At 26.1% G+C, this 25,920-nt stretch overlaps 2 protein-coding genes across 3 annotated transcripts in view; one reads left to right on the forward strand and one right to left on the reverse strand.

Annotated features, from left to right (window-relative positions):
• Positions 1-9,628, reverse strand: part of LOC107451687 (unconventional prefoldin RPB5 interactor) — a 24,262-nt gene extending 14,634 nt beyond the window's left edge. Inside the window, exons 1-4 of one of the 2 annotated variants that reach the window (XM_016067856.3) lie at positions 9,427-9,628; positions 6,184-6,218; positions 4,904-4,982; positions 1,904-2,039 (exon numbers count right to left, since the gene is read on the reverse strand). In XM_016067856.3, coding sequence (XP_015923342.1) covers positions 1,904-2,039; positions 4,904-4,982; positions 6,184-6,218; positions 9,427-9,471 — 295 coding nt within the window. In that variant the 5' untranslated portion in view covers positions 9,472-9,628. Of the gene's footprint in view, positions 1-1,903; positions 2,040-4,903; positions 4,983-6,183; positions 6,219-9,135; positions 9,351-9,426 lie in introns of those variants that run through there. The other variant, XM_071179439.1, reaches the window with a different exon arrangement.
• Positions 9,578-22,656, forward strand: LOC107451688 (RNA-binding protein NOB1). Its single transcript, XM_016067857.2, has 8 exons — positions 9,578-9,792; positions 11,727-11,859; positions 12,256-12,389; positions 14,987-15,046; positions 16,543-16,902; positions 18,010-18,107; positions 20,552-20,693; positions 22,384-22,656. The coding sequence occupies exons 1-8, from the start codon at positions 9,724-9,726 to the stop codon at positions 22,648-22,650; spliced, it is 1,263 nt and encodes a 420-aa protein (XP_015923343.1). The 5' UTR covers positions 9,578-9,723; the 3' UTR covers positions 22,651-22,656.
• The last annotated feature ends 3,264 nt before the right edge of the window (positions 22,657-25,920 follow it).

The raw sequence follows: 25,920 nt of genomic DNA on the forward strand, positions 1-25,920 counted from the left end.
AAATTTTTGGATCTAACCCTAAGACTTTTGTATCTCTGAAAAAGAGATGAATCTAGACACTGAAGTTAAAATATATATCTAGATTTAAATCTATATTACGTTGCTGGTATGTGACAAAATAGATATAAAAGGAAAAATCTACCTTTATTAATGTAATATAACTTTCATTTAAAATCATATGCACCAATATATTTTAGCATCATACTGACTTTGAGACACAACTATATCATAAATTCAATATAAATAGCTCTCACTTGGATCTTAGTAAAATGTATGGAGAGTTAAAAATAGTGATAATGTATGGAGAGTTAAAAATAGTGAGAGAAAAAAACAAGTCTTAAATAAAACTTGTCTTCATTTTATTTAACATCACTTAAAATAATATTTTTAAAAAAATGACAAGCCTAAAGAGTGTAAGGCTCCGTAGTTATCATTTGTGAAAGGCGGAACTAATGTCAAAATCTGTGCGACACTTATGCCCAAATATATTATTTCCATCAATCAAATGCAGAAAATATTTAAAATTTAATTTAAATAATATAGTATTATAGTGATGCGAGATAAATTATCCCAAATAAGAAAACAAACCTATATCAATTAATTAAAAAAATTTTTTTATCTATTTGAGCTTAAATCTTGAATTAAATATATTTTAAAACATTTCATTTTTAAGAACATTTATTGGATTTTACACATGGGTCATCATCAATATACTCAGCCAGAAATATCTTAATGTGATTTCTTTAACTTCATTGTGATAAAATCAAAATGGTATTAAGTTTAATCTGATAATATTTATCAATATATGAGATTATCTATAACCTATAAAAAGTTTTGTTTCCTAGTTAAGAAAAATACTAAAAAAAATAATTTTGGATGCTCTTGAAATTATCTCAGATTTTTTTTTTTTTTTTTTTTTTTTTTTTTTTTTTTTTTTTTTTTTTTTTTNTTCTTTTTTTTTTTTTTTTTTTTGTTTCTATTGCAAAAACTGCAAGTTTGTAATTGAATTTAAAGCTAATTAATAATTAAAAAAATAAGTAGTTAAAAAAAACATTTATTTTAATTTATAAGAGAAACTAAAAAATATTATTTTTAAAAATGCTAACAAAATATACTAAAATAAAAAGATTCCTTATAAAGTGAATGATAAAATATGTTTTAATAACCCCAAAAGTTTTTTTTTTTTTTTTCAATTCTACACAAGATTGTTAATTTACTAATTGAATACCCTGCCTTATTCTTAAAACTCAATCTGGTAACTAAGTTCAATCCTAATGAAAGCAATTCAAGGCACATTTATTTATATAAATTTATGGTGTGGAAAAATCAGAAACCACCACTAGATGGCTCCATTAATTGTCAATTGTAACTGCCATAAAAGATTCTTGTAAAAAGACATCAACATTTTTAGTAGTAGTAGTATATTATCCATTGTCCTGTATTCATCATGTTGATATAATATATTCTTTCTTGTTACTTACTCCTTTGACTAGTTATGTTTCATTTGAGTAGTGTTCCTGTATTTCAAGAAAACAAGATAAATTGACTAATAATAGTTTAACCAAACTTCAGTGTAATTATAAACTCGATAGAAATAATTGAAGTCGAAAGATAAATATGGCATCAACATGTCTGAAGTACAATAATTTTTTTTTCATAGTCATTATTGATAATAATATAACATGCGAACAATAAAAATTTTTTTTTATAATATTGTTGAAAATTAATTTTTAACATTCATTTCAAGTATTAATTTCATCATTCATCAATTCATTTAATCATACAATGACTCAAAATATTTATAGTTCAGAAAAAAATAATTCTGACCATGCTGCTTAAACAATTTAATTTCAGACACAACACTCTCTTAATCCATATCAAAATTGTTATTATTTTTACTTACGTGCTATCCTTCTATCAGCAATCTCGGCAGCTTGTTTTCCTGAGACTTCAGCAAACCAATTATCACCCAACAATACCATCACTTCGTTTGTATGAACAAGTTTACCCATGGAAAAAGCATTGGGCCCGAAAGGAACCTAAATTTATTAATCGAATCACTTTTTCTGATTTGATTATAGCATTTAAATGAAACTTATTATTAATAGCTTTACTCATTACTAATAAAAATATCAATTAAATATTACTTTTGTTATTACCAATGCAATAAAATTGAGAAGGAAAGTTTGTTTTTAACAAAAATGACTATTGGATCGCCAGCTGTTGCTTTTTGAAGATTACTAAGTATTGATAAATCAATAAATTGGTAAATCGGTTTTCTTCAAGAGTTATTACAAAACGAAGATGGGCCATTCAGAGAGAAAATGGTTCTCGTCCGTCTTGATATTCGCTCCCCCCCTCCTCAGAATCGGCTTACAAGCATATAAACTTTTGATTATAATGACTTTGCTTCGATTTAATATGATTCAGTGCAAATAAGTAAGTAAATAAACAAGAAACAATAATTCAACTAATTAGCAGGTACAAAAGTAGACGCAATTTAATTAGGTGGCTAAAAATTTTATTAGTTAAAACCATAATTTATCAAATCTTAAAAATTTCTCAACTTTCCACCCTATCTTCTTAAGATTAGTTTCATTTAATTCAATAAAAATTTATAATAAATTCATAAATTGCTTGCAATACCCAGCTTGTCTAGATAGCAATATTTAAGTTTCTCCAAATATCCAGCATAAATTTTCTTATTTCATAAAGCATGGGGAAAAAATGCAGAAGAAGATTTATATTCACATAATGCCATAGAGATAGCAAAGACTATTCAAGCACACCATGAGATATGATTCAATAGAGCAGGGCTGTCCAACTGCAAAGAGCCCACGGGCCAGAATTCCGGTCAGTGATCACCTGGCGGGCCGCAGTTTGAAAAAGTTGATCAATAACCTCTTACCTCATATACAATAACAATTATTAGTTGAATTATTAATTATAAAACAATGGAACAGGAGGACTATGAAACAGTTTGCTTACATTTTAATGGGAAAACTAAGGCCGATCAGCCATAATAAAAAGTTGGCGGCCGCACACTATGTGTTGGAGGGCCGCATGCAGCCCGCGGGCCTCCAGTTGGACAGCCCTGCAATAGAGGATACGACACCAACCAACCAACCATGAGGAAAAAAATGAGAAAACTCACAAAACTTGATCACCAAATAGGGTCTAAGAATAGGGGGAATTAGAAAGTAAAGTATAATTGCATTGATAACATTAGTTAATGATTAACATTTCTTATAAAAATGAAATAAACAAGACAAAATTTATTAAAAATAAATTTGAACAATTTTCATATGTTCAATTAAAAAATTATAAAAAACATAAGAGATAAAGGTAAAATAATTCTATTTTAGGCAAGAATTGAAAATTTATTCTAAAATTAATTAGCAAATAAAAAACAAAATAAAAAGTTTTAAAAAGACATCAAAATTCTGAGATAACAAGCGTATTTTAAATATTTTGAGGGTTGCAAAATTTATATTTAATTTAACAAAAATTTATTATTAAGATTCATAATTTTTTAATATTCTAAAAATATTTCCTTTACATTGTAATTTTACTAAACACATTTCTTAATTAAACATCTAGACTTCATTAAATGTGAGTAAAAAATTTAAAAACATTAAAAAATTTAAGGATATTTTAGAAAAATTGTAACAGATTGAAAATATCAATAAAAAAATACTTACCTTTTCCTATCTAAAAAAGCCCACTAAACCGAAATGAATTTGAATAAAAATATACTTCTTTCTTTCATTCCTTTCCAATACTGCTTTTTATTTTGATTAAAATAATAATAATAACGATGATGGATATAATGTAATTTTAAGACTTGTAAAAGTTCACAAAGAAAACCATTACTTTCAGACACACTTATAAGACTATTAACTTTGCTCAACGTATTGTACAATGCAGTTTTAGATTGGATGGGGAGAAATGGGAACAAAATTTCAAATAAATTTTCATTAATACATATTCATATTTGTCAAGTAGATAGTTCTTTTATATGAAAAAACTTTTAACTTAAAAAAGCATTTGACATTAAAATTCCAAAATTTATAATTCTTTAGAATAAAAAATTTTATATTCACACAAAAATAAAACAAGTTTTGGATATTTAATTGTTTAACAATATAGAAATAGCAATGTTTTGAAAATAATTTTCTCATCACAAAATAAATGAATAAAAAAGCGATATGAATATATATATTTTTTTAAAAAATAAGTTCTAAAGTCAAACATAAGTGACAATTTGATTCAGCTACTAACCAGAAGTAAAAATTTTCTAAGTCTTTAAAAATAGGTTTTAAGATTAAAGTAACAATTTAGTTCAAGATTACAGTAATAATTATGTTTAATCATTTTTAATCACCCCTCAAAAATTCTATCTCAAACAAGTCATAGTCAAAAAGCTCTTAGAGCAGTATTCTTTTGTATAATTTTATACATTAAGCTTAAAAAATGAAACACCCATTAAAGTATTAAATTTAATTTTGACCAGATTGTGTAATAGCATTCAGTAGCCATATAGTGATATTTTAGAAAAATCACACATGTTAATAAAAAAAAATAAACCATTTCCACAACAGCATGTTATGTACCAGGAGGTCACGGAGGTTAACACTTCACAATTTTATGACCAGCAGCATGATTTTAACAATGCTGTCTATACGTATGAGTAAAACGAATAAATATACAATAAGATACACTTAGAAAATGATACAATTTTATTTCATTTCAGAAATTTACAGTTTCTAGTAGAAATTTATTGTTCTGATAAAAGTAAATACTCAAGAATGAAATTCAATAGAATGAATGAAAGATACTATATATTCAAATAATATATAAAAACTATGTAACTGAAGTATTTGAAAAAAATATATTTACTCACTGTGATGTCATAAGACACTTCATTGGGCAACGATTGCAGTTGCTGTTTCAAAACCTGATAGTCACTTTTGAATTTTTCCCTTGTTAATAGAAAGAAGAAAAAAAACATTAACATATTTAGTTTTGTAAGTATAAAGATTAGAATCAATATTTTATAGTTGGAATATTTATTCAAAGATATGAAATACAGAAATGTAGAAGAAATAATTTAAAAGTGCCACAGAAAAGTTACTCCTTAGTATGCAATCAATCAATGCATATTTTTATTAAGCATGTGCTATAATTATCATATTTAATACAACAATTTAACAGCAAAAATAATACAATAAACAATAATATTGAATATTTCAGAAGACCTTTTAATATCCTGCTTAATATGGTATACTTCAGTTTAAAAAAAAAAATCATAATTAATTCATACTAACTTTTTCTCAACACAGTGCCTTAGTATAATAAAGATTTAAAATACATTATATCCTCTCTCCACATAAAAATTGACAGCAAGACTAACATAAAACATACATTTAAAAAAAAAAATTCTATTGATATTATCAGAAAAGGCAAGAAAATTCTGTGATGAAATTTTAGTTTCAATTACTGATAATAAAAGTTTATCCTTATACGACAAAATTTACCAATTTTATGATTATAATTTTAAAAAAGCTTTTGAATAACATAAAAATGATTAATATATATTTACTATTCAAATATGAATAGGTTTTCTCATGCTTGAAAAAAGCATCAGAAAATGTTACCACATTTGATAATTAGCTTCATATTAGAAATTATCATACAGAAGATAATTCAATCCACTCAAATTTGCAGTAACATATACATTATAACTTTTATAAAGATGAATATAATGGTAAACATTCACTTTAAATAAAGAGAAGATAAAAATGTCATTTGGTTAATATCTGTCTAAAAAAGATTTTTTTAAATGCAAGTCTTAAACTTTGAAGTCCAGTTTTTCAGGGCTCTTATCTTCTAGGGACCACAGTAAGAATGCTACGCAATTTTGACCCCAGTCAGATGACATGGATAATGCCTGATTTAGTACTAATCTCTCCAAATTTCTGCATTGTTATCCACGGACAGAACTTTCAGACAGAACAGATTTAACATTTAATTTACGAAATATGTTTTTATTACTTTAATCATATTTAAAAAAAGTTATTAAATAAAAAGCACTTATAAATTTTTTTTAAATATAAAAAATTTAAAAGATGCTTAAAAAAAAGATATTATAAAATGTTTATTATATAAATTGAAATAAATTACCATTGTTTTATTTTTTCCTCACATAATTGAAGACTCTGAAATTTAGAAAAACAAAATTAAAACAAATATAAGTTTAGAAGCAAAATAAAATACAAAGGTGAGATAGACCGAAACAGCTAATTAATAAAGAAGTCTATTCTTATTCTTATTACAGAAAATAATTTGAAAAATACAGTTATTGATACAATTCATAAAATTAGAAGTGGGATTTGATGAGAACTATGTAATGAGCATCAAAAATTTTTTTTGGTTAGCAAACAAAAAGATACCATACATTAGAAAAATGCAGACAAAATTAAGTTAAAATTTTTCAAGAATGAGATCTCTCTTGTATTAAAAATTTGTCTTTCATCTTCTCTAAATAAGTTTCAATGAACTAATTTTAAGAACTATCTTCAAGTAGTGCATTCAGTTTGTATTAGACACTCTAGCTTTTTAAAACTTGCAAACCAACCATGAGCAACATCTGAATACAAATAATTTAGGTCACACTTAAGTTTTAAAGTAAATAATAATCAAGTTAATAATATTTAAAACTTTCACAGAGGTTTCTGCAACAAGGTTCATAAAAATTAATTGTCAATGTTTAAAAGGAAATTTTTTTGATATGATATGCAAAAACGCTTGAAATTAAAAGAAACAAAGATCAATGAGTGATAATCATTGTTTACAGATAAACAAAAGCACAAGAGAGACGACTCAAACTGGGTGGGTTCATAACCAACTTTTTTTTCCAATTATTTTTCAAAAAAAATTCTCCCAAATAGTTTATCTTTAGAACAACATGGGAAAAAAAAGTTTCACGAACACAAATCAAATTATAACTGAACATGCTGATCTATAAGGAAATACTTTTATATTTTTATCACTAAGTAAGCAAATTGACAATTTTACACATGGCTATTAAAGCTTGTGAAGCTTCACTGAAAAATTTCTTCTTATACCACTATTTAAATGGCCTAACAATAAATGTTTAATCACAAAAATAGGTGAACCACCTTTCTTCCCTGGCTATATGACATGTAGTACATAAATAGTGAATTTCTATGAGTTAATTGCATTATGTGCTACTTATAGTTAGCTCTTTTACAATAACTCTTTCGCAAAACTTTATTAATAATTTGAATAAAAAATCTTTCATCACCTCATAAGAAATAAAATGCAACTTTAAATTTACTATATAAATTTAACTCATATGGATGGAAAAATTAATTTTACAAAAAAATATTTCATTATAAAAAAATATTAAGAGAATATAATTGGGAATATTATAAAGTCAGACTTTCGAAAAAATAAAAAGTCAGTCACCACATAGAAACAACTAACACACATAAAATTGTTATAAAAGCAAAGCATTCCCACGACAGCCCCCCATGGAAACTAAGGTTCCACAATTTTTTGTGGAACCTTAGTCAGGCCACCTTTGCTTTCCAGACAAGCTGGTACCCATCGATCTGAAGCTGGTAAAAATGTTATAGTACAAAATAAACATTTTTATTAGTAGAATCATTCATTTTAATTATATCAATATAATGGTTTTCAAATATATAATGAACTCAGAGACATTATGTCAACATGCGAGGGAAAGTGTCTGTTTAAAAATGAAGTGCATTATAGTTCAAAAATAGGACATTAAAAAAAATTAATGATCTAATCATGTAGATTTTAACAGTACATAGGGATATATCCATATTGATGTCTTTTTGCAAAAACTAAAATTACAAAGGCACCAAAGGAATTTTAAATTTGAAAATTTTTTTTAAAAAAAACTTTGAGGTTCGTCCTGGGATGATTACTTGTTATATGTTTCAAGTAGGTCCCTTTCTGGAAAGATTTTTATAGTTTTCACTGGGTCCATGTCCGGAGCTGTGAAATTTGGTGATCTTTTGGAGTAAGTGCTGATACGGAAATATTTACAGTCCTTACATTAAAATAGTTGCCACAATTTATAAACAGCTGGGAAAAGACACATGAGAAACTAAATAAACATTACAGAAGGGGCAAACTCAAAATATATAGCCTGTACTCATCTCCAGGCAAGTCACTACACATATTCTTTAAAATATTTTACAAATAACCCTTGGTGGTAATAATATGCATGAATGTATGGATTTATCCCCCTCTAATCACAGATAGTTAACTTCCTGATTACATCGTAGAATTAACATTTTAAAATATATTGCAATTCTTGAAGTATCTATGAACAGGGGTCTGTCTAGGTTTTTCTGAGAGGTACCTATGTTGTGAAAATTTAGACATAATTTGTGAAAAATTAAAAATTATATTAAAAAATCGACACAAAAACATGGTCAAAATATAGATTTATCGTTTCTTAAGGGATACAAAAATAAAATTTTAAGAAAAAGTATTTTGTGAAACTACCGTTTTTCCTAAAGTTGAATTTGTGAAACTACCGTTTTTCCTAAAATTGAATTTGTGAAGATACCGCTAAACGGTAGTAAATTCTGCCTGGACAGACCTCTGATGAAGTATCGAAAAGTTGCTAGGTTAATGTATATTAAACTTTTTTTATTTTTGGTGATGTCCATTTAAAAAAAAAAATTCAAGAAATAAAAAAATAACTGAATTTCATTGCGGCGGCGAAATGGAAAAGTACCAACTCTAAGTCTATAACTCATAACCACTCCCAAGCAAATCACTAGATATTTTGTTTAAAAAAATTTGCAAGTTTAAAATCCATTTGGCGTTTTAGCTATTGTAGTTGGCGCGACAGATCACGATACGGAAATGCCCCCTAATACTCTATTATATGAAAATTACATTTTGAATTAGACTGTTATACGTCGCTCAAACAAATGTAAGAGTATATTAAATTAAACACGAATAACTTTCGAAACTGTAATGTTTTTATATAATATACAATATAGATTCAACAATCATTTTTATATTTTAATAGGAAAGTGAAAAACGCAAATTAAAAATTTAATCTACCTTATTCATTTACTAATGCGCAAGTGAAAAAATATATAAATATATAGCTAAATTGAATATATTACGAATCCAATTTACAAATTTGAATTAAATAAATTAATAATGTGATTTGTCATTAGGCGATATTACAAATTTATAATTTTTGCATGTTTTTAAAATGCTTTTTATAAGCTATTTTCTTTCACTGACTCTGTTTAGGGGGAATAACTGAGAGTAACAGAAAGAATATTTTCTTACGAAAGCTCAAATAATTTAAATAGAAAAGAAAAAAGTAGAATTAAAAAAAAACACCTCTTGGTGACTTTGTTTAAGCCTTTCTACTTGAGAAGGATCCATAATGACATATTAATTAAATGGAAACAAATAAAAACTTATTAATGAGCAGAAATTTGCCGAAATGAAAACAAACACTTTTTTGTTGCCAATCTTCATTTTGAAAAATATTACAAGACTGAACTACCTTTTTCCCTATAACCATAACGTATTGATGAATGATTGCATATTGTTTAATTGATTTTGATTATTTGTGTACATTTCTGTCTTGTAGAAATCGTGGTGTGTTGAATTCTTTGGTCACATCTTTGTACAATGGATACTAAACGGATAAAACATTTGGTTGTTGATTCTGGTGGTTTTATAAGAAATTGCCCCGTTCATGTGAGTATAATAGTAATTTTATAAAGTTCAGGCATTGGTAGTTTAATGACAATAATGATTCCAGGGTCTAAATTTCAAAACTATATATCATGCTTTTGATATATGTATCACGGCTCTTTTTTATGTTTGCACGCATTATTATTGAAGGGAAATTATATACTATGATAGTACAAGCTACGTTTAGTGCGACTGACTATTATTACTATCGATACTTTAACTCTCTTTTGCTTTGCCATACATGTATTTTAAGTACACATTACAACATAAACTTTGAAGAAGATTTCCGTATCGTGATATGTGGCTCAATAAGTCTTTGTAATATCCAGGCAGAGAAACTAAAAAAATTATCAAAGAAGGGAAGCAACTAAAAGGATGACTCATATAATTCATATTGCACTTAATTTTGTTTAGACTAGGAGTATATTTTGTGTTCTAGTTCATAACTAGCTCATTATTTTTATATAATTTTTACTTTTGTTCCCAGGGAAATTTACATATTAACATAAGGTATATATTAATAATTATTTAGTCAGTTTTCTAAATCTTATTTAAAATATGACATGGTTTATCAAGATAAATCTAAAATCAAGGAAAAGTTTGATAATGCTAAACAAGTAGATATTTTTTTTTTCTTCTTTTTTGGCCCATGATCTAGAACAGCAGTTCATAATTTTCAACTAGGGAATCCTGAATAATCAAAGGTGTTTTTGGTGGATTGTGCTAAAAATATGTTATCAATACAGGAGCGTTTAATATTATATAAATGAAATGTTACAGTGTTTCTTCAAAAAATCTTTATAATTGTGTTTTATGTTAGGCAGTAGAATTTGCAAGTTTGCAGCGACCACGCTTTTGCTGTATGAGTTAAATCTGCCAGTTGTTGCAATATAAAATACAAATTTATAAAATTTGTTAAATTATGGCTTTTGAAAAAAATCTCAGGTGATCAGAGAGAAATAATTCTGTATTTCCGTGAATTTGTATTTTTACTTTGAATTTCAAAGTTAGATGAGAAATGCAGATGCAATCATTGTAAATGCATTTTCTTTTAGTAATTTATTAATTATATTGTTATTGGAAAAAAATATGTATTTTACAACAACCCTACTAATAAGTAAATAATGTATTATTGGTTGGATACAAGCTTCAAAAAATCATTAGCATTTAAAAAAAAATAATTCTCACTTGCCTTCAGAAACCGTGACCTCTCCACAGAAGCCTAGGAGCTTCACGGAAAGCCATTTTCGAACTGCTGATCTAGCTGGCATAGTTGTTTGTGATTTAGATATTTCTATGTGAAGATTTCAATGTCAGTACTTATGTTAAAAAAAAAAAATAAGTTCTTATTAAGTTACTGAAAATAACATCAGTCGTTAAACTAAGAAAAAATATCACTGAATGAGGCTAACTCAAAGGATAATCTAATACTTGCATCTGGGCTGGTAAATATATATATATATTTTATTCCTACAATACAAGTGAGCAGTTCCCAATGTTAAAATATGTTCATTTTTGTATCCATAAACACGGGATTCATTTTAATCTTGTACAGAACTACGATTAGTAATCCGTATATGGATAGCCCCAAAGTTTGTATAAAAATATGTATAAATATATATAGTATGTTTTAATACTGAAGTTACATAACTTTGTAAAATATTTCAAATAGTGTATTTTGCCTTTCACAAAGATGATGTATATTTTATTACAATATTTTTTATGATTTGTTCAATTTAAAAATAGGTTATAACTCCCTTTTCATTGATAATATGAAATGTTTTTGAAATAATGACAATTTTTTTTTTAGCTCTTCAAATTATTTTTATATGTAGATACTGTAGATTAAATAAAATCTTAAAAATTTAAACTTTCTGATTTTTTTTTTTTTTTGTGAATTATAGTACTTTTTTTTTAATGATTGTTGTATTGTTTAGGAGTATGCTGACCAGATATACACTGTTGATGGAGTTGTGAAAGAAATAAAAGATAAAGCAACTCGAGAAAGACTTCAGTTTCTACCCTACAAGCTTTTGATGAAGGAGCCATCAACTGAGTCCATAAAATACGGTAATTTTATACTATATGTTAATTATTTCCCCGTTAGATTATCTTTAATTGCTTTTTGTTAATATTGCTTGTTTTGCTATTCATATTTAGTATTCTTTATTATTTTAAAATTAATGAGCCTTATTATGCCCAAGAATAACATTCGTCTCCTAATCTCCTTCTGTGAAAAAAAAAAAAATTATAGAAGATACTTAAAAATTGCATTCACTGTGACCTGTATAATGTCACATTTTGTTCTAGAATTAATGCAACGATTTTTAAGAGTATTATTGCAATGTGTAAATTATCAGTGTATAATAATCAAACAGAATGATAGCATTGTATTATATTATAATATTTGCTAAAAAAAAAACTTAAGCTGTGTATCCTACAGATGTTCTTTTTATCTCATTGCAGTTTCTGAGTTTTCTAAGAAAACTGGTGATTATTCAAATTTATCTGCTATTGATCTTAAAATTATTGCCTTGACTTACCAGCTTGAGAAAGAATATGTCGGGGTGGATCATCTGAACAAAGAACCTACTTGTCAAGTAATAAATTTTTTTTTTCCTCTTTAGTCATTTTTTGAATTTGAAAATTACCATAGATTTAAGTTTTTTTTTTTTTTTTTTTGGTTTAATTGTTGCTTTTATGATTTCTATAAATCTGAGAAACTGCAATTTTCAAAATGAGGAGTTGTGAAAGGCAAAGCTAACGGCCGTCACAGAGTAGCTAAATCTAGCAAATGGCAGTTGAAAAATTGTCTGCCTATTGCCACCTGGTAATCTCTTTTTTCTTCAAAAATGCACCCCATGTACATTTTATTATGAATATTTTATCTATAATATTCTGAAAGTTACTTTAATACCCACTTGTTTCTTAAAATTTTTCTTCTTTTTTTTTTAGAAATGAAACATATTTTTTGAAATCCTTCTAAATAAATACCTTACATTATTGATATCAACAACTATATTCAATCTGTTAAAACAGCTGCAGCTGGTGGGTTGCAAAATTTCTGTTTCAACTGAAAATATTTCATTAGAAATATTAAATTCCTTTATTCTTTCATAGTAATTTTCCTCACAAAAAATATGATTAATATTTTAGTATTTTTCTTTTTTTTAATATTTACTGTATTTTGAGCCATTAACTTGTAAGCCAAATTCCTTAGAGAAAAATAGCAGATCATTTAAAAACTCTCAGAACATGTTTTTATTTCTGCTCATCATTACAGTATTAAATGAAAGTAAAAAAAATTGCCAGATTCTGTTAAAAATACCCCGTTGACAGTGAATTACTTACAACTGAAAAAGTTCGTTTTGTTACATGAGCTTTTATGGGAGATAATTGTTGTGTGTGACAAAAATGTAGTCAGAAGTTTTGTTGTAAAAGTTTCTGAAATTAAGTCAATTAATAATCAATTAATATATACATTTTAAAACATTTTAATTGTCAATTCTTTTCAGAGGTGGAGTCTAGACATAAATAAATTGTTTCTTGACAAGGTTGTCAAACTTAAATTCCTGGTTTTTGTATGGAAAAAAATTTTGCTTTAAATCAAAAATATTTTTGAGGTTTATTTTATTTTTTATTGATAATAAAAGTTTAATCTAGATTAACAACAAAAAATATGTGGAGAATAAAATTGATTTCGAAAGCATGCTGTTTGTCAGACATAACTTTCTGCAAATACAAAATTTTAATCAAAAGACTTTTTGCAAGCACTTTATTGACTCTTATAATTAGTATCAACCGTTTAGTCACCACCTAATTTTGACGAAATTTATTCAGATATCACTGTTTTTTGAAAGGGTTTTTTTTTTTAAAAATTTTTAGAGGAAAAAAAATATATTTCAATTTTTATAAAACTTTGTATTGAGTAATGTACTTACCATCATATATGTTTTAAAATTTAGTAATAATAATAAATTTAGCAGAGTTTAGAAGGTATAAAATTAGTTAGTAGCTTATATGTTTTATTGTAGGAAGTATTTGAGTAGTACAATAAAATGTTTTCCAAGCAGAATTGGCGTTTTGGTGTATGTTATGCACATCTATTGTTTGTATAAAAATGTTTTAAGATAGTTTTGTTTGTGCAAATTAGAAAGAAAAAATTCGTTCAAGATCAATTCTACAACATGGTAACAACAAGGAACAAAAAAAAAAAAATTTTGCTTTTACTTTGATTCTAAACTATGAAATCTATATATTAGTTATGAGTACACTCAAAGAATTTTTATTTCAGAATAAGCATTCAAATCTAATTATTTAATGCATCATTATTCTGCCTATAAACAATTTGATAAAAAATGTGTTTTCTTTTGTACCTTATCTATTCTGTTGTCATTTGTCCCCTTATTTTCTTAACAAGGGATTATAAAAAATATATTTTGAGTGAAAAACCCTTGTACAGTATAGAACCCGTTATCCGGAAATCGGAAAACCAAAAACCCGGAACGAAATTCAATAAATTTTCTCGCCATTTTTTTAAAATAAAAAAAAATTTTCCCTCATAAGATTTCGCGATTTTTCTTTCTTTTTTTAAAGATGTTTACCTTACCATCATTTTGGAAATAATTATTACTGTATTACTTCATCGCTTTTTTCTTATTTTTAAGATTATTTCCAATTTTTTTTTTTTTTTTAGTTGAGTTTAACAATAAAAAAAACGGCTTTTTGTAGCGATTCAGAAAACCGTAAAAATCAGTTATCCGGAATATCGATGGTCCCGATCATTCCGGATTATCGGTTCCCTGCTGTATTAACTAAATTAAAAATATTTTAACCATTTGTATCAAAATGAATAAAATATTTTTAGTTTTTGCTAAAGCCTGGTTTTGAAATTGTCTTTTGAAAGCTCTCTATTTCTCTTGAAAAATCAGCTTTTATAGTAACATGGCTTGCTAACATGACATAAAATTTCCATAATTTTTATTTTAAAAGTTTAGTGGCTATGCCATTGCGATTGTAATAACTGTTTTTTTTTTAAGTACACACTTTAGTTGTTGTTTTATATATTGGTTATTGAAAAGCATTGTTTAAGATTTCTAGTTTTTGTCTTTGGAACCAGTACCCATTATGATGATTTGTATTATTTTAAATTCAAAATACTGCAACTGTTTTTAGAGATATTTTTCTCTTATTTCAGGTAACAGGAAAACCGGGACATATTGATTCGAAGCTATGTGGATTTTATTATCCTAAAGAGGTAATTGTTTTGTATAACAACCCTTTTTTAACTTAGTTTCATGATCTTTCTATTATATAATACGTAGCACAGTCTAACTTCTTTGTAATGAGCATTGATTTAGAGAGAACGCTTATTTAACAAAAAAATTGTAAATACTTTGTTGTTACAATGTTAGGTATATTGGAGCTTAGCTTGTTTTATAGAGAAAATTCCAGCTTTAGCGAGTTAAAATATATTCAAATAAATATTAAATACTTTCAAATTTAGATATATCCTTCTGAGAAAAAAAATTTTTCTGATGTTTTCGGGATGACAATTTGAGACAATGTTTTCAGGCCATCAGTTTTATCTGAAGAGCAATAGCAGCCAAGAGAGAATAAAACAGTTCAAAGCAAATTAACTAACTTCTTTTATTCTGTAGACAAAGTTTAAAAAAATATCGACTTTATTGAGTTGACTTTCCTCTTGATTTTGTTTCAATTTAGATTTTGTAGTTGTCCAGAATTATGTTGTTTTATGAAAAAAATATAAAAAATTTTACTTCATTTTTCAGATTTAAAAAAAAAAATATAACATACTTTTTGCATTTCACAGTTTCTATAAATTATTCCATTTTTAAAATTAAGCTATACTCTAAAAGTAATTAGAAAACTGGCTGAATTCATAAAATCACAATAGAATTTTTTTTTTTCTTTTTACGAATGAATTTTTACAAATACCCTTTCTTTTGTTAAAAAAGTTTTATAGCATTTATGATAAATATTTTTGAAGTTTTCAAGTGATCATGCTGTAAAAGCTGTAACATCTATTTTTGATTGGATGATATGAGTCATTTTATTGATCACTGGTGTATAAACTCTTACAATTTGAAAGGTTTTTTTTTTCTTCTCCTATTTAAGATGAAGTTTAAAAAAAAAAACTACTTCGTGAATAACAAACTCCAATTAACAAATTACATCTACAGCTAGATGGGAAAAAAAAATTTTTTTTTTTTGTAAGTTTTGGTTAGAAAAATACTAGATTGCTTTTCAACCAAATTGGTACAGTATCCATGTCTGGAACAAACAAAAAGGATTGACTGTAACGATTCTATCACGTGTGATAATGAACTTTATCTGTTCAACTGATTTTAATGAAATTGTTGACTTAACCGACGAATAATGTTTCTGATGCAGAAATTGATAGAATTCTCATTAGAAGTGTTAGTTCTCCACAAGCCTTAAATTGTTTGGAAACAGTGATAACATAATTATTTAGCTTTATATATTTTTTCCCTTTCGTAAAATTTAAAAAGAATTATTATGAGTTAGGAGAAAAGAAAGTTGCTAAACATTACACATATTCAAATTTCAAATAAATTAGTGCTTTATTATTTGTTTAGTTAGTGGAAAAAAATATTTTTTGCAAATTACCCAAGTATTTTTAATAAAAATTTCACTTCCATTGAATTTGGTCTTTTTAAGGACACTTTGTATAGTATTATCTTTAATGTGTGTTGCTTATCTTTATTTCAGAAATCTCTGTCTGAATCATCTGATTCTGAAAAAACTGAATCCACTAGAGATAGCATGTCTGGAGTTTTTGATAGTAATAGTGAATCGGAAAAAATCACAAAGGAGAATCCTGACATAGACTCTAATAGTGCTGAAGATGTTTATGAAAATGCAAAAAGTGAGGTATCAAGTGATACAGATTATGAAAGTGCAAATGAGGCAGATGATGACTATAGTGAAGGAGAAGATGAAGAAGATTCTGATCTTGATAGTTGGATTACTCCAAGTAATATTGCTGATGTGCAAAAGAAGATGAATTCACTTGCATTAGACGAATCTTCTTCTGTTGTTGCTTGTATTTCAACCGATTTTTCTGTTCAGGTAACAGATAATTTCAATGAATTGAACTATTGTGTATTAATATTGAATACTGTAGTAAAGCCCATATGATTATTTACCCATTTTTTGTTTTGTTTTGAGGGACTAAAAGTGTTTGTGTACATGTTTTAAAAGTGAAATTACTTTTAGAAAATTAATAGATAGAGAATGAGATAGAAAGAAATAGAGATTTAGAGATGGATAGAGAATTACATAGAAAGAAGAAAAAAAAAAGTAGGAAAAATTTTAACTGAACATTTTTTTAAAATTTATTATTTTGGTTGACTCTTTTTTAATTGATCAAATTTTTTTTGGAAAGTTTATTATAAAAATATTCACCAAAAAAGTTGATTTTTAATTTATAAAAAATTACAAGCAATTGTGCATATTATTTTATACTGATACTAACATTTTTTTAGTTGTTCAAAATTTGAAAATAAATTACAGCATATTTTTCATTAAAATTTTGAATTATTTATAAGAAGGTTCCATAAAAATTAAGATTTTCTTAAAAACATTTGGAAAAAAGAATTTTAATTTATTTTTATTAGTTATCTTGAGAAGTTTCCAATTTTGCTTTTAGAGTGATTGCTAAATAACCACTACTGCCTTTACCTACAACAATAAAATTCTGGTTAAAGTATCTACCCTTTATTAAAGTCACATTCATTCTGTTCACATTTGATTTTATAAATCAGCTGATTTTATAAACAAATATGTCTGGCGAAAAAAATTACAAATTAAATATTACAAATAGACTTCGAATAAAATATTAATGTAGTAATTAATTTACAGTTAACCTGTTTTTACTTATGGTGTATTATTGTTTCTTTTACAACAGAATTTTAGATTATATAGTATTGCTTTAAGTTCATAAATGTTTGTGCAACTTTCAATTTTACCCAGACTGTCTTTATAATATTGCACACTCTTTATTGAACTTGAAGATATTCTGGTATTATTTGAATGAGCAAAACTAAGTTTTAAAAAGATTTAAGTATATTATTTTAATTATCATTCAAATAAATATTTAAACTTTTTCTATTTTTAATAAGTAAAGATTAATTATAAAGTGGTTAATCTTATAATGTATTTTTTTTTTTTTTCCAGAATGTGCTTATTCAGATGGGTCTCAGAGTTATATCAGTAGAAGGCATGTTAATTAAACAAGCTAAAGTTTTCATTTTAAGATGTCATGCTTGCTTTAAGTGAGTATAATATTGTTTTATTTATATTGATCTCTTAAAAAGTTCTTTTGATCCTTTTCTTTTCAATATAAAATAATGACAAAAATATTGGGTTGAATTTTTATGCCTGACTATTTACCGTGAATTGGAAATTTTTATTTAATCAATATCTCTATTGCAAATTTCACTTCTTTACTAAGCACAAAATAAACGCATAATTTATTCTAATAAAATTAAATTTATAATTACATACAAGGTTAGGATGTTTAATTATCATTATATATTAAATATAATATATATTATATTATTTAATCAATTTTCTGTTGTGTTGAATCTGGGCTAATTTTTTTTAAGTCATTTCAGTTTAAATAAACATTATCATTTTTAAAAAAAAATTCTATGTAAATACATTGAATATCCTCTGTTTTAAATTCCTCTTACAAACTAGTTATATTTAAACTATGCGTAACACATTCTGAGAATATTTATAAATGATGATTACTTCATGTTGCTTTTATTACTTGAAGTTGCTTTATCAATATGTTCCTCAAATTTCTGTGTAATATTAACTTGATGAAAAATATATATTTATTGAGAATGTTAAAGCGACAGAACTTCCTTACATTGGTTTACAGAACCTACGTTCACAGATATACTGTACTGAATTATTTGACTAAGTGTGCCTGACACTTATAAATCTCTTTTTAGTATTGTTTTTTCCTACTGAAAAACTAGTTTTCTCTTATTTTTCAAAGCACATTAACAATAATTGATTATCAGCGTTCATGCTAAGAACTTGTCAAAATTATTAGCCAGTTAATTAACTAAATATCTCAAGTATAAGCCAAATTCCAAAATTCTTAATCAAAGTCAAATCTTAACTTTTTTTATGATCAATTTTTTTCACATAAAAAACTTCAAATCAAAATACGAATTTACTATAATTCAATAATTTATAAAAATCAAATTCAAGTCAAAAGTCATTTTGCAGTTAAGGAAGAGTAGAGGAGCAAAGAAGGGGAGGGATAAAGAATAAGAAATGTAGATGTTATTTTATCATATTTGAGGAAAAGAAATAGGAATAGTTTAGGTTTAATTTTTGATAACTTTTTAGACTAGAGCAGTAATAAAGGGATAAACCTTAGGCAACATTATGCTATTGTCAAGAGAAAACATATTTTGCATCTTGAGAGAACATATTGCTTCTCTGAACAAATCTGTTTAAATGACAAAATCTGTGGAAGAAATTTCATCACCTGATATCTTGTGATGCGGCAACAAGCGTTGTAATCTGTATTTTATGGTAGTTTGTCTCATGCATACTTAATCTTTTTTTGTTTGCATTATCTGGACTTAATATAATTTGAATTAGTTATGCAACGTGTCTAACTGAAATTACTGCAATCAAATTTTTAAAAAATACAAGATTTTTTCAGAAATTTTTTTTTTTTTTTTGGTTCAGGATTGAAAGTAATATATATATATATTTGGACGGAAAGTCATTCGTGTACACTTTCTCTAAAACACAATTTTTTTCACCTAGTTTACGATTTTATCGCATTTAGCAAGGTGGCAAATGCTTATTGTGAGCCCTGAATATAAGTAATTTAGTTTATCTATAAACTATACATTTATTCATAAGAACATAATATTTACAGCGTATTAGTTTAAATCATAATATTTAATATATTTAAATTCATTTAATAAATTTATGTAGCATAATTATTTCTTAGTTTTCATTTTAACTTCTTTTACTTAAAAAGAAGTATGTCTTCAGGCCAGGGTTTAAGCTGAGTCTAAAAATTCATTAGCAAAAAAGCTAAAATCTGAAAAAAAGTTTTAGCAAAATGCTAAAATGCCATTAGGCTTATAAAATTACTTTATATCAAACAAGTACTGTAAGTTATCTGACAAAGAATAGCTTAATGTACAAGAATATCAAAAAGAATACCTATAACAAAAAAAAACACATTTATTATTTATCAAAACATTTTGGTTTATAATTAACAATCTTCCTTTCTTTCATGTTTGCCCATTTTACAAATGCTTCTTGAAAGTTAAATGCACTTTCAGGGCCCTCAATATTAATCATTAACAAATTGTTTACATGGTTGATTAACAACCTGTTTCGAATATTAGTTTTAATCAAATTAAGGCAGCTAAAGCCCCTTTCACAGTCAACAGNTTATACTTGGAATTTAGTAAAATCCTTTAGCAAAAATGCGAAAATGCTTTGTTGAATTTTAGAATTTTTGAGGGGTCTTTTCGCATTTTGCGAAAAAAGCTACCGTAGCGGAAACCCTGCTTCAGGCATATATATTTTAGGAACACTTGCGATTCTAAAAATTATATGAAGTTGTATGTTATAAAGAAGTTTAAATCTGTTTTTTATTGTGCCATTGTAGTAATTTAATAACCTGTTTTTAAATTGCTTTAATATCAAATTATCTGCTTTTTTTTCACAGAACAACAAATGATAATAGCAAAAAATTTTGCCCTAATTGTGGAAATAAAACCCTGAAAAGAGTTGGTGTCACTGTGAATGATGATGGCTCAAAAAAGATTCATATAAACTTCCGCAGGCCTATCAATATCAGAGGGAAAAGAGTGAGTTGGCAATTACTTTATGTATTAACCTGACTTATTAACTTGAGCTATATTTATAAAATGTTAGAATTCATAATTTTGTTGTTTCTACTTTTTGTGGAAAAAGCTCTTAAGAATTATTTAAATTAAACTTTTTAAGACATCAAGATTAGAGATATTAAAAATATTTTTGATTTTAATTCATATGTATTCCAATTAATATATATCCAAATTAATATTAATGAGTTTATTGAACACAAATTGTAATTTTTTTATAAAAGACTCATGATTATAAAGCATGCTAAATCAGTGAAAAAATTAACAGCTATTTTTAAAAATATTTCTAGCATTTAAATTTAGATTTTTGATTTGAAGTTTGATTAAAAATAAAATGATTTGAAACATGAAATTCTGGAATTTTTTTATTTTGTGCTATTAATATGAAAATCTCAATCTTGGAGACTTTGCAAGAATGATCACCTTGTTGTTTAACATAAAACTGAAATACAGTGACTACCACTAATTAAATCACTAGATTACAAAATCAGCATCTTTTTAAAATCAAATCTCCAAGAGCAGAATCATTACAATATCAAGACATGTTAAATCATCTTTTAATAAATCATTTTGGCCGTTTTATAAATTTTTTATGAATGGAGAAAAGTTATGAAATTCCTAAGCTTAACTACAAAACAAACCTTGTTTAATCTTTAATTTAAAAACTTTGCTAATCAAATAAATATGTTAATTTTTTAAAACCCTTCTGTAAATTTTTGAAAAATGTGGCTTATGTTTAATTTGAATGTCAATTGTAGATTCAGTAAGAGTAAATGTTAAATGTAGTAATAAAGTTTGGTTCAGTGCATTTGTAAATTTAAATTTCAAAATTTTTTCCCTCAATTATAGACATTTTAGTTAATAAAATTAGCCACTTTTTGATGTCAAGTGTTTTTGAAAGGGATGGAATTTTTATAGGCCTCAGGCACTTTATGAGGGTCCAAATTAGTCCTTAGAAACTTAGTAAGTTCATCTATGCATTGCAATAATCTAAGTCTTCTGATGAATTTGCTGTCCAAGCAGGGAAACTAAATAATATGACTTAGCTCTCAAAATCTAATAGTTTAAGAAAAGTTTTAAAAGAAGAAAAAATTTGAATTGCAAGAGTTAGAAGAAAAAAATAACAGCAAATAATTTTAATTTTACATGTTACAAGCAAACTTAATTAATAATTTACTGCGATTTTTTTCTTCTTTTTTTTGTATAAAATGCTTTAGGTTTTCTTATGTTATGTATTTAAAATAAAAAATATAAGATTGGTAGGTTATTATGTTAATCTTTAACATCTGCACTTTAACAAGATCTATTAAAATATTTAAAACTGGAAAATGTATATTTATGTGTAAAAGTGATAACTTTATTTATTTTTCTTGATGAAGTTTGACAAAGTCAAAATTTATTTTAAAAGGGCTAGAAAAAGTATGCAAAATATACATTTTTGCAAGTTGCTTATTATAACTGCTTTTTAATTTAAAAAAAAAAAACTATCTAGTTATCTTTTACATAGAGTTTTTAAATTTTTGATAAGTCCTTAAAATTTTGGACTCCTTGGCTACTCCTTGGATTTCTTCTTCTGATCTCTGTATCAACCCTAATACATTATGCTATGCACTTTTCTTTGTAACAATGAAGAATCTTTTTTTTTTTTTTGTAGTACTCTTTACCAACACCTAAAGGTGGAAAGCATGCATTCAATCCTCTGACTTGTGAAGATCAACCTACACCACAGAATAGATTGCCCAAAAAATGGCTGCAAAAGACAAATGCCCTTCACGACGACTACGAAGCTCAGAAGTCTCCCTTTGCTACAAATGACGTTTACAGTCGAGCTGTACATTTAGGAGTTCATGTCCGACATCATTTTGATAAGAGAAATCCTAACGCAAATGCAAAAAGAACTGGAAATAAAAAGAAGAAATGATCTAAACCTTGTTTCTATTTTTATTTATGTGTTTTTGTTGTCTTAGATATATTTGGGTCATTCTCAGTGAAAACAGGCATCTCACTGCTTATTTCTTTATTTTATTTTTTTAATTCTTGAATTTAATTCACACTTGTTAATAGAGTTTTGAGCTTCAGTATAAAAACACTATTATAGTAGTTCATATCGAATTCACAAGTTAGTTATGTTGATTAAACATAAATGATTTTCACAGGCATGACCAAAATTTCCATAGACGTGAAAAAATAGGGTGAGGCTCATTGTGTGATAAATAGAAATTATAACTCTCTTAATATTTATCTATATAATTATTTATTAGTTAGGAAATGCAAATGTAAAAAATTGTGTGTTCGGCACATTGTTTATGGAATTAGCACCGAAAAATAATTGAAACTTTTAAATTAACTGTAAAAAATTAGTAGATAATAGATTTATATAATAATTTTAAAAGCTATGTTTTTCAAGTAAATTAAAAAACGGAAAATTATTCAATTTTTATTGCACCTGAAATAAAAAAATATAATGGGTGTCACATTTAGAAGATGTGGGGAGATTTTTTGGTGCTAATTGAAGTATATTACCAAAGAAGTATGTCCTACATTTTTGTTTAGGTGTGGCATAAATAGAATTTTTTTTTCCTTTTTAGCTCACTCGTAAAACATATTTTAATTTTATTTAATAACTTTTTCTTTTTATCATGTGTTTGGTAGTTTGTTTAGAATAAAAAATGTCGATTAGCAATTTAATGGAGCTAAATTTTGCTTGCAGCAATTTGGAAACAATTGTAACTTGCAGCATTGTCATCGAATATAAATCTCTGTTGAGATTTGATCACTCTAACTTGTCGGAAAAGAATCAAAATTTGAATTAACGATAAATTCTATTTGGTAATAAGATTACTTTAAAGTTCGATTGTATCAGTTAGGAAGCAATTAAAACTTGTATTGTAACTCATCCTAAACCTACTGTTAAAATTTGAGTGCTTTAGCTAGTTGGAAAGTAGACCCAAGGTCGTATAGTGTCCACACATGTGGAAAAAGACAGAAGCTTGATTTTCTGTTCTCGAGTATATCCTACATGAATGTTTTTAAAGGGTGAGTGGTCATTTAAAAACCAAAAAGGGAAATTTTTATTTTATCATTTTGAAATTTTAACGAATCTTTGGTACCATTAATAGAAGTCTGTGCAAAAGTAAACTTTTGCCTTAATACAATGTTTATCCATATTTTTAATAGAGCTCTATAAAATAATGTTGTGCATAGGTATTAAATTTCAATTGTCTTCGAATGTGGAAATTAAAGCATTGAACCAAACAAATGCTGTTAAAATTAATCTAGACACATGAAAGAGTATTTGATAAAAAGTAATGTGCGAAGAGCTTTTTAAAGTTTCCAGAACATTGAAAGAGTTTATTATGTGAAAAAGCAACTTTTCCATTGAAAATTGCATATTGATTAATATATTTTTATAAATTAAAACTCGTTATTAATTAGTAAAGTTTAGTATTTAAATTATTTTTTTTAATATTCATGTACCCTATGCTGTTGTTTTTTCTATTCGTATATTATTAATAATAACCGAATTAGCTATAGTATATAAAATTTGAGTTTACGAAATGTTTCTTTGAATAAAGAAAATAAAAAGAAATTTTGTAAACTCGGTAAACATTTTATTTTTTTAAGAAAGTAGAAAATAATTAATCTTTGTTCCTTTTACAGAGCCTCTACTGGCAAATAAAATGAGACTATTTGCTACTAATTCTTTTCATAAAAAAAGGCAACTAGCTTGAAATAAATGTTGCCTAAATACCAAGTCGTGCAAAATCTGGTTATCAAATTCATATAAAAAATATCACAGCACTTTTATGTAAACTACGCGGAAATAGTATGATGCAAATATTTCAAATCAAGTGCATTAAAAATAAAATTCAAAATTAACAGACAATAAATATATATATTACAGACAAAGGCAAGTTAATCACTTTTTGGTTGTGATAGCAAAAGGTGAATACTCAAATTCGCAATTTGTGTGTCATAGTCATAATCACATAGTATGTATTAAAAATAATATCAAAATTAGAGATAGATTTCTAGCATAGGGTCCACCTTCTTTTTTTTTTTTTTTAAATTCTATTTTAAACATAGCAATCCGCGTCATCAGTATTAAGAAGCATATGGGGGCGTAAATTATCACTAAAAGAGAAATCTGGAAACTAGAATGAACCCTGAATATTATTTCTGAAGTTTTATTCTTTTATGTATTAACTTTTTTTACCTTATAAACTTTTTTTTTTTTAGATTTCAAGGTTGCTATTTAGTCTAATATTTTAAAATATTATAATATATTTATTTTAGTAGAAATATTAAAATAAGAAATAGAATTCTAACACAGGACAAACTTTTTTGTTGTTGTTAAAAGATATTATTTTACCATTTTAAATATAGTTATCCATGTCATCAGGATTAAGAAGAATGTAGGGCTGAATTTTATCTCTAAAAGGAAAATCAGGAAACTAAAATGGACCCTAAATATTCTTTTTTACCTTGAATTCAAGGAAACTATTTTTTACTTAGGGTAGTGTTTCCCAAACTCATGACTTTTGCCTACCCTTTTTAAATTTTTCGTAACGCTGTGTACCATTAATAAAAAAATGAATGTATTTTTTTCTATAAAAAATTGCACAAAAGTTAAAAATCACAACTGGCTGTTGACACCACTAATTATTCCTTATTAACTCTGCAAAAAATGGCCAATAGAAAAGTACATAATTGTACATTTTCATAGCTAGCTTTGTTTTTAAATAAATTTTTCTGAAATTTTAGTTTGTTGCAACATATTTTGCATAACAACGAGTACCCCGGTAAACTGTTCCCGTACCCCTGGGGGTACGCGTACCACACTTTGGGAAACACTGATATAGGGGCTTACTGATGCAACTATTTTCGAGAGCTAACTTTTTTGAGGTCCTATTTTCTGTGATTCTTTCTTATTTAATGAATATGAAAGTCATTTAGGTTATTAGTTTTTTATTGTTTTCAATGTTTGAATTACTGAAATAAACCTTCCAATGTTTAGGATCATAAAAATGTGCAAAAACAGATTTTTGCTTTTTAATAGTTTTTTTCTGGGTGCAAAAATTTCTTTAATCTGGCATTTTTTTTTTTTTTTTTTAATTTAGCAATTCTTTAAATATTTAAATTAATTTGTACGCTTTGACGATTTTTTTAAACAAGATAGTTTTAAGAATTT

The sequence above is a fragment of the Parasteatoda tepidariorum genome, chromosome 4 (assembly GCF_043381705.1).
Source record: "Parasteatoda tepidariorum isolate YZ-2023 chromosome 4, CAS_Ptep_4.0, whole genome shotgun sequence".
Taxonomy (NCBI): Eukaryota; Metazoa; Arthropoda; class Arachnida; order Araneae; family Theridiidae; genus Parasteatoda; species Parasteatoda tepidariorum.